This window comes from Procambarus clarkii, chromosome 9 (genome assembly GCF_040958095.1).
Source record: "Procambarus clarkii isolate CNS0578487 chromosome 9, FALCON_Pclarkii_2.0, whole genome shotgun sequence".
Classification (NCBI taxonomy): domain Eukaryota; kingdom Metazoa; phylum Arthropoda; class Malacostraca; order Decapoda; family Cambaridae; genus Procambarus; species Procambarus clarkii.
The window spans coordinates 53,487,282-53,497,380 of record NC_091158.1 but is presented as its reverse complement, the minus strand read 5'-3'; the positions used below and the strand labels follow the sequence as shown (position 1 = coordinate 53,497,380).

The 10,099-nt window shown below is 43.5% G+C and overlaps 1 protein-coding gene across 1 annotated transcript; it reads right to left on the bottom strand.

Moving 5' to 3' along the window:
- Positions 1 to 383: 383 nt before the first annotated feature.
- Positions 384 to 3,974, bottom strand: LOC138362938 (golgin subfamily A member 6-like protein 2). Its single transcript, XM_069321518.1, has 2 exons — positions 3,569 to 3,974; positions 384 to 520 (listed from the first exon to the last, which is right to left on the bottom strand). Exons 1-2 carry the CDS (start codon positions 3,972 to 3,974, stop codon positions 384 to 386), a joined length of 543 nt encoding a protein of 180 aa, XP_069177619.1.
- Positions 3,975 to 10,099: the final 6,125 nt, after the last annotated feature.

Below are 10,099 nucleotides of genomic sequence, written 5' to 3'. Positions count from 1 at the left end.
AATGCAAGTTCTGCTCGATGCTTTTGCTACTAGAGCTGAGGAATGTGGCCTCCTTATCTCTGTACAGAAAACTCGTGCCCTCATTCCATGTGGTATTCCACCACCCAATTATCCTATAGATTGGCGAGCACTTGAGAACTGCGAGTCTTACAGATAATACCTTGGTGTCCCCATTAACGACCCTGGGTACCTTTCTTCTCTCAAGAGGAGACTGTGGGAGAGATTAAGGCCCTTGCGGGTCTTGTTGGTGTCAATCATGGAATTAACGTGAGACTTGCTAGAATGTTTTATGTATCATTTATACGCTCTGTGATTGACTATAATGCTCTACATCTCACACTGTATACTGACAAAGAGCTGAAATCTCTTGAAACCTTGCAAAATTAAGCTATTCGTCTCATCCTTGGGGCTCCAAAGTCCACGAGAATACTTAATATGAGAGCAGAGTTAAAATTTCCTACCATATGTGACAGAATTTTGTCTATTAGCACAGTTTTCGGCGTGAAGGTATTGAGTAGATCTAGACAACACATGAAGTTTCAAGCTAAACTTTCTAATATACTGCAGTCACCTGAGGTCTATAGAAGAACGAAATCTGATTATATATTTTGGTTCTACAAGGTAGCCAATTCCAAAATATTAAATATGTACCCAACTCAATTAATGATTAACCAATTACTCCATGGGATAACTGGGATCTATCAATTGATTTTGTAAATGCGCCCAAGAAAGATAGTGTGCACTCTACATTATTAAAACAGTTAACACTTAAAAGCATCACTGAAAGTGCTCAGAGAATGGGTAACGATGTGTATCAGTGCTATACCGACGGCTCTGTAGAAGAAGGGGGACGATGTACCGGATGTGCATGCAATATATTTGAACAATCACGGTCAGCTGACTGGGTCCACCCGTCAGGCGGCGGGCACAACCTCGTGCCTCTGGCAACATGATCAGCTGATACCTCTAACTGTTAGAACGTCTTGACTTCCCCACGCCTCTAGCAATGTAATCAGCAGGGCGCTTCAGAGTTCGTTGCTGGCTCTTTGCACACCAGCTACCACCTCCAGGATCACTAACATCCCCACCTTAATGCTCACACGCACCAACTCATGCCTAAATGAGTTCTTGGCTCCTAGCCTAATATTCTGTCACTTAGACAATAAAATGATGAGTAGAAATATTCACAACCTATAAAATATTTTAGCTCCCCTAGATCAAAAGGGGTAAAGGGAGGGACAATTATCTACCTTATTTCACTCCAACCACGAAGTTGACTCGTCCTCTGTTGAGGGATGTTGAGGTTCCTGGTCCTGGCATCTGCTCTGCCGTCGACTAGTTCCCACCACACACACAGGTTCCTCCGTCGCCGTCGTGGTAACGCGTCCTCACCGTGCTAATTCCCAACTGGTACTGCCTTCCTCCTCCTCCTCCTCTTCTCTGGGGTACTGGAGCAGGTACCTCCGTCGTCGTCCTCCACTCTCTCTGGCACTGCCAACACCTCGCAGTCCAGCACAGCTTCCCCTCGCCTCACTGCCAGTAGATTTGACCCGGCCCGTAGCTACTCCCTTGATGTACAATACGTGGTCGTCTGGGCGTCCCAGACGTCAACAGCCCAACGTTCCCTCTGCTGTAGACTCTTGACAGAGCTCTTGGCTCTCTAATCCAGTCCGTCCTTTCCTCTGGGCACTCCACGGAAGTTGGATGGCTTCTCAGACTGTCTGCAAAATCGAAGCGGAGCTTAAATCTACTGGTAACGGCTCTCTAGATCCGGACATCGCTCGAGCGCGTCTTCCCTCTATGACGGCTCGTGACGTACTCTTCCCGCCCAGGCGCCAGCCGCCCCGAGCCCTCCGCCTCGTGACGTCACACCGCCCGAGGGCTCTCGTCATTGGTCACTTCTGGCACGTGACCTCACCTGGCCAATCAGGTGCCGGGAAGCGTCAGGGCGTCTTGGCGGGAAACAGGATGACTCTACACCGTCCTGTGCCTCAAAAGGCGTAAGCCCCCTTGCATTATGAAACTTAGCTGGCCATTTTATAGCCAGCTTAATTGCGCTCCATGCTTTCCCACACATGAAAATGTTCCCTGAACATCAGAGAATACTTAGGGTACGGAGATATGATTCTTCTAAGTTGGGAAGGAAGAAATATAGGGGTGGACACTGTCATGGCTGCTAAAGAAAACAGATTTGAAATTAAATTCCTATGGATACCATCACATGTTGGCATCTCAAGGCATGACACTGTTGATATGCTTGCAAAGACAGCCTGTAGAAAACCAGTGGTAGAAATTGATATGGGTGTTTCATTAGCAGTGACAAAGAGAATACTTAAACAAATGTCTAATGAAGATCTCATCGACCTAACAAATTCACAAAAACCAGAAAGTTGTAGCATTAAATATTATGATAGATATCGTGAGGAGACAGTCACATATGGGACTAATAGAACAAGAACCCGGCAATGTGATGTTATAGTGGCCAGAATACGCCTGGGATATAGACGTATCTGGCAGCTTTCTCAAAACCCAAATGTCGAGTACACAATGTGTCAACTTTGTGAAAGAGAAAACATGCACTCTCTTGAACATTATATTGTAGAATGTCCTATACTGACTGACTTTCGCCCTCCTGGGCTAAGGTATGCTGAACTGTGTAATTACTATATGAGTACTGGAACAATTGATGATATATTGGACTTGTACCCTAGATTGACCCTGTAATATATCAATTATACAATGTATGTATATAATGTGCCTATATAACCTGAGCTTGTAAAAGCACCTTAATCACCTATAGTGATTAAGTGCTTAATTGCACACTAGTTTCTCTATCAGCTATCTCACCCTGTCAGAGTAAAAGAGACAAATGTATGTGAATGCATGTGTGTGTATATGTATATGTATGTGTATAAAGGATATATGAAAGCTGATCAGAATTACATTTCACCTTTGTAAATGCACATTAATGACACTAAGTAAAAGACACATCTAACACTTTATGTAGGGCATACGTAAATCTGTGGATCTATGTATTTACGTATGTAGGTTAGCTTAGCATTTTAAAAGCACCGTATCACCTTCTGTGGTTGATTGTTCAATAAACCCTTGAACTATATGTTTAACACATCTCTAACCCTGTCCATGGAGGACAGAAGAAAATGTATATATGCTGGTTAGCATTGTAACTGCATGGCCACGTCAGTGGTGGAAAATAAAAATAATAAAAAAAAAATTGCATCACCACCATCGATTTCACCACCACCAGCCATGGCATCACCGCCAGCCATGGCATCACCACCAGCCATGGCGTCAACACCAGCCATGGCATCACCGCCAGCCATGGCATCACCACCAGCCATGGCGTCAACACCAGCCATGGCATCACCGCCAGCCATGGCATCACCACCAGCCATGGATACACTTCCAGCCATGGCGTCACCACCAGCCATGTCGTCACCACTAGCCATGGCGTCACCACCAGCCTTGGCGTCACCACCAGACATTGAATTACCACCAGCCATTGCATCACCACCAGCCATGGCGTCACCACCAGCCATTGCATCACCACCAGCCATGGCGTCACCACCAGCCATTGCATCACCACCAGCCATGGCGTCACCACCAGTAATGGCATCACGACCTGCTATGGCCTCACGACCAGCCAAGGCGTCATCACCATCCATGTCGTCACCACCAGACATGGCGTCACCACCAGACATGGCGTCACCACCTGCCATGTCGTCATCACCAGCCATGTCGTCACCACCAGACTTGGCGACACCACCTGCCATGTCGTCACCATTAGCCATGTCGTCATCACCAGCCATGTCGTCACCACCAGACATGGCGTCACCACCTGCCATGTCGTCACCATTAGCCATGTCGTCATCACCAGCCATGTCGTCACCACCAGACTTGGCGACACCACCTGCCATGTCGTCGCCAGCAGCCATAACATCATCACCAGACATTGCGACCCCAACAGCCATGGCCTCGCCACATACCATGGCATCGTCATCACCAGACAAGGCGTCACCACCAACTGTTGTGGATTGGGACTTTTAACTCAACTCTATTAATATTTAATTAAGAATTCGAAATACTCGAAGGACCACCCACTTTTGAAAAAAGAGGGAAAACAAATAAATGGATTATAAGACTGACACTGTGGTACCAGTGCCTATGGATGTTAGATTATTTGGTAATTATTTGAAGAGCATGAATGGACTGTAATAATAATTAATTGAGAGTTTAAATCCTCAAACTTCAACACTGGGGGGTATTACTAGAAATAATATATATCTAGGATAATGACTGGTGCTGGTTCGATACCAGTTGGTTAATTACATCAATACACATTATAGAATCAGAAATTAAATGTAGATTCAATATGATGATAATATAGTAAGAATATTAAGCCTATTAAATAAATTGTCAAATCATAGGAAATTATATATGAAACATTGCTACACACTGAGAAACAAAATATTAGATTTATGTAATTTCTCTTAGAATATTATATGTATAAGAAATGTAAATACATAATAGAAATAATATTAGCATCAGTCAAAGAAATCTACGAAAGAGACAGTAAGGCTTAGTTGTAAGAAGACTTCACTAAACCCGTTTCACTGTTCGAATACTCATATCCGTGATCACATTGCCCAAATAATGGATGATACACCAGTAGGGAATGTCGTGTGTAGAGGAAGAACTGCTCTGTTTGTCCTCACCAACACGCTGTAATCACAAAAATGTTATAGAATTTGACTGGGCTAGAGATTTATTCCACTATTCATTAAAATTTGAGAATTACGTGAAAAGAAAAGAACATGAGTGTTTTGGTCGGTAAATGACATAACGACGAGCTACCTACAGTAATAATTTATGAGATAGTGCACTACACATAAAACATACATAACGTAGGCTTGTAGGCACATTTACAGTCGCCGATATCACGTCAATTAGTCCCTTACGTTCACTGCTGTTGAAGGTCAAATTCGGGGACGCGATTATCTTCTCAGAAACGAGAATATACAGTACGAAGCACTGTACGACCACGTATTATATCTGCAATGGCTGCCGCTTGTAAATCTGTGTGTACTCGTAGCGGAGCCGTGTGCCGAAAAGCCACCTCCCCCATACCCAGAGGCCCGAACACGCATGCACAGAGACGCTCATAGCGATCTCGAGCTTAAACCAATTTGGTTTACTAGTAATTATTGAGGGAAATAAAGGAGTACGATTTAAACTATCGTCACCAGTAAATATGTTGAATAATAATACCTCTTCTCGCAAGGCAATTGCGAGAAGAGGTATTCACATAATTCACGAAATGAATACTTCTTTCATAATGAACAATATTTTTAGAAAGAAAGGACAATTAACTGAACTCTATAAATCTCTAACATTCGTGGAAGACTTCATGTTTCAGTCTGCTATCGACGCTTGGTGTCAAGGTGGCTGGGTAATTTCTATCTAAATCATGCCTGATTTAGCATATCATGCCTGATACACCAACGATTTTAATTCTATGTGTTAGTGTTATTAGTAAATGTTAATATAAGGAGTTGAGAGGAGATTCTTCACCACCAGCCATGGTCTCTCCACCTGCTATGGCCTCACCACCAGCCATGTTGTCATCACCAGCCATAGGGTCACCACCATCCAAGGCGTCACCACCAGCCATGTCCTCACCAGGAACCATGGATTCACATTCAGCCTTAGCGTCACCACCAGCCATAGAGTCATCACCAGCCATAGCATCGTCACACCAGTCTCCGTGGAGTAGTATAAGACCATGGCGTCATCACCCTTAATGGCGTCACCACCAGCAATGAAGTCACCATCAGACATGGCGACATCTCCAGCCATTGTGTCTCCACCAGCAATGGTGTCATCACCTTCCATGGCATCATCACCAACAATGGCGTCACCACCAGCTATTGCGTCACCATTAGCCATTTCGTTACCACCAGCCATGTCAGCACCTCCAGCCATTGCGTCATCACCAGCCATGGTGTCACCACCTGCTATTGCATCGTGACCACCAGAGAGGATCAACAACAACGCCAGTCTGTCCCACCAACATTGGTCCAACCAGGATGGACCCCAGGATGGACAGACCCCACTGGACCCCACTGGACCCCAGGATGGACGGACCCCACTGGACCTCAGGTCGCTTCTCAAAGACCCATGGGAGAAAAAAGAAAGAAGAGGAGGAGGGAGGGAATGGAGTTATCAGGGGAAAGCGCCGAATGTGGGAACCGACCTGTGAGATTTATATTTATTTAATTTATATGAATTTATATTTACGTTAATTTATATACTTCGATAGCAATTTGTATAATGATAAGTGGACTGTATTTCTGCAATAATCTCATAATCTCACAAATCGATCCTCTACACATTAGGGGGGGTTTATATTAATTTAATTTATATATATGCAGCCAATCAAACTACAGTATTAGACTACATACATTGAAGAGGTTCCTTATCTTATAGTACAGCAGGTTAGTCCACCAGGTATAACTAGGGTGTAGACACCACATTTTCCCTCTTTGAGGTAGCTTCCATCACCCTGGTAACTGATGCACAAAGCATGCTTCCTCGTCTTGACCTGTCAAAAGGGAGCTAGCTGTAAAGCCAGAATCCTATATATGACAGGTATATCAGAGAAAATACTGTACATGGAACAATGAAGACCTGGCTTAATTACCTTTAGTTTGAGGCTACCACGTGCTCTAACCGGGTCACCCTATATAATGACATTAATGGCCATAAATGAAAGATACATGGGTTTCGGAAGAACACTTAACTTGATTTGTTGACAGCGTGTTGATAATGGTACACCTTTGGTTTCCATAACACTACGTCCAAGTAAAATTAACAGGAGCCGAATTTGCTCCCGTGAGCCTCTGGTCTAGTATCAACAATGGCTGCCCCTCCTTCCTCACTGACGCCTGGCTTACATTGTCCAGATGACAGAAAGTGATAGAAGGGTCACATTTACTCTACTTTAATATTGATAATTAAGTTAATTTATATGAGATGTTTTATGATGGTAAAGTCCAAAGACTAATGTATTTAAGAATAATTCTTAGCAGAATAGCTGGTGAATTATAATAGTATGTGGTGATGATATCCCATTTTCTATAGACGGTAATTCCACTACAAGTTACGTTTTCTATGGGTAACTTGTTTATACAATACAGCTATTATCTGTATGATATATTAAATGGTGTCGGATTTTCCGACACCGAACCATTACGATTATATAGCACGTGGAAGGGGTCAGGATAAGGATTTGGGATGGGACGGGTGGAAAGAATGGTGGATGTCATGTTCACAGAAAATGGTACCATCCGTTTTCTATGTGCGGCGGCTGAGACGCCAGAGAGATTGGAGGTAAACAAGAGAGCGTACAGGACGCCCGCCAAGCTTGGTAGCTACTAGTCATGTAATCATATTAAGTATTAAAGTCAGTAACCAAGTCATGACTTTACATCAACCCTACAACCAAGACTTCCTCAGTAACACACAAACACCACATTGGCGACGAGGATGAACTGTGAACGCAGGTATTTGTTCAGTTTCAAACACAAGGGAGAAGCATGCTGCCTGGAGGAGGAAGAGAAGCTGTGAGCGCCATACCCGATGCTGTATGCTAACCGATGCTGTGTGCTAACCAATGCTGTGTGCTAAACGATGCTGTGTGCTAACTAATGCTGTGTGCTACCCAAGCTGTGTGCTACCCAAGCTGTGCTGAAGAAACTGTGTACTGAGGAATCTGCCGACGTTGTGTACGAAACGACGCATTGATGTGTACAAAACCTGATGTTTTGGTTACGAAACGACGCTTCGTGCTACAAAATTCATCACACTGAACTGACTGCTGTACCAACTGCTGCACCAACTGCTGTACCAACTGCTGCTGTACCAACTGCTGCTGTACCAACTGCTGCACCAACTGCTGTACCAACTGCTGCTGTACCAACTGCTGCTGTACCAACTGCTGCTGTACCAACTGCTGTGCCAACTGCTGTGCCAACTGCTGTGCTGCTGCTGTGAGTAGGAACAACACATGTACACAAGGGCTAGGTAAGAAGTCAGTTGCTGCTATATTGTGCACTGTTGTGAACTTTTGCATTAAAATGCTTGTGTGCTTTGCAAAATTAAAGTAATTACAGTGAATTCTTGACTAACATATACAGTGCAGTAAGTGTTTAATATTCTGAGGAACATTTAAGTGATAAGTTACATTTATTCAGTAAAAATGGCAAATATACCTCAGTTTCCTGCATTTGATCCTGACTGTGACCAGACAAACCTGTCACAGAGGTGGGTCAAATGGCTTAAAAGGTTTGAAAATTTGTTGATAGTTTCTGACATCAAAAGTGCTGAAAGAAAGCGTGCCTTTCTACTTCATTATGCAGGTGATAGAGTTTGTGACATCTTTGACACACTGAAAGACACTGGTGGTGCCAAAGATTATGACACTGCCAAAGCCAAACTAACAGAGCATTTCAAACCAAGGCAAAATACTGCTATGGAAATTATGCATTTCAGGAGAGCAAAACAACTCTCTAATGAAACTGTGGATCAATACCACACACGTCTGCAGGGTTTAGCAGCCCATTGTGAGTTTGCTGATGTTGACAAAGAAATCAAACAGCAAATAATTGAATCATGCACATCTACACGTCTTCGTCGAAGAGCTCTAGAACTTGTTGATGATGACAGTTCTCTTACCAAGATACTGGATATGGCTCGTTGAATGGAAGATGCTGCACGTGATGCTCGTGTCATGGAGTGCAGTGCTAATAACGGTTCTGCCACTGTTACTAACAGTGATGAGGTACGTAAGGTTCAGGGAGGACACCGTGATCAAAGAAGATATCATGGCAAACCTAACAGTAAATTTAGCCGAGAACCACATCACAACTGGGGTCAAGGAACAAGGCTCAAGCAGTCACAACGACCCACATCAGAGGGTGTCAACAATAAATGTTACAATTGTGGAGGAGACTACCCACACCAAGATAATGTTTGTCCTGCTCAAGGTAAGAAGTGCTATGAGTGTGGAAAACTAGGTCATTTTGGTGCTATGTGTCGTTCCGCACTAAAGAAACCACAGTCAATGAATAAAAGCACTGTACGAGGATCAGGTCATAGGGGTCGAGGTGGTAAACACAATATTGCACCTCATATCCAGAATGTTAATAATGTACAAGACAACATTTCATTACAACCAGTCTCAGATGACAGTGAATGTGATTATACTTATGGAGTACAAGCAATCACAGAATGGAATGATCTTCCAAACAACCCAGAGACATGTGTATACATTGCTGGTATTTGTCTCAAGGTTCTCATTGACACTGGATCAAACATTGACACCATTGCTGAGTGCCACTATGAGAAATTTAAAAAACAGTTCCCAAAGCTTGAGAACTATAATGGCAAAGCCACTGCCTATGCTTCAAAGGTAGCCTTGCCAGTGATTGGAACTTTCACTGCAGAGATTAAGTCAAAGAATGCAATGCTCATTACTACATTCCATGTTGTTAGGAATGCAAAGGAGTCTTTACTCAGTTACAAGACTTCAACCAAATTGGGGCTACTTCAGCTTTCTAATGCTGTAGCAGTGGAATCTGCAAACAATGTTGATGGTATTGTTGCTGAATTTTCTGATCGATTTAAATCCATAGGTTGTTATACTGATAGCAAAGTACATCTGCATATCAACCCAGATGTAATTCCAGTTGCCCAACCACATCGCCGACAACCATTCCATACTCGCAAGAAAGTTGATGCCGAACTGGATAGGCTGATGGAACTAGATATCATTGAACCAGTAACAGGCCCAACACCATGGGTAAGCCCAATTGTCACTCCACCAAAGCCGAAGAATCCAGATGAGATACGCATTTGTGTGGACATGCGTGTTCCCAACAAGGCAGTAATGCGTGAACGCCATCCTACACCGACTGTAGATGATATGATCTACCGCTTGAATGGTGCAACTGTATTCAGCAAGTTAGATTTAAACAAGGGCTATCATCAGCTTGAACTTGATGAGGAGAGTCGATTCATC

Bases quoted from the DNA above. Each gene is read 5' to 3' on its own strand.
- LOC138362938 (XM_069321518.1), bottom strand. From the start codon at position 3,974: ATGTCTGGTGATGATGTTATGGCTGCTGGCGACGACATGGCAGGTGGT. The intron at 521-3,568 runs GTGATGCAATGG...TGTGTTGTCTAG, and splicing joins TGGTGACGCCATGGCTGGTG to ATCTACTCAATACCTTCACG.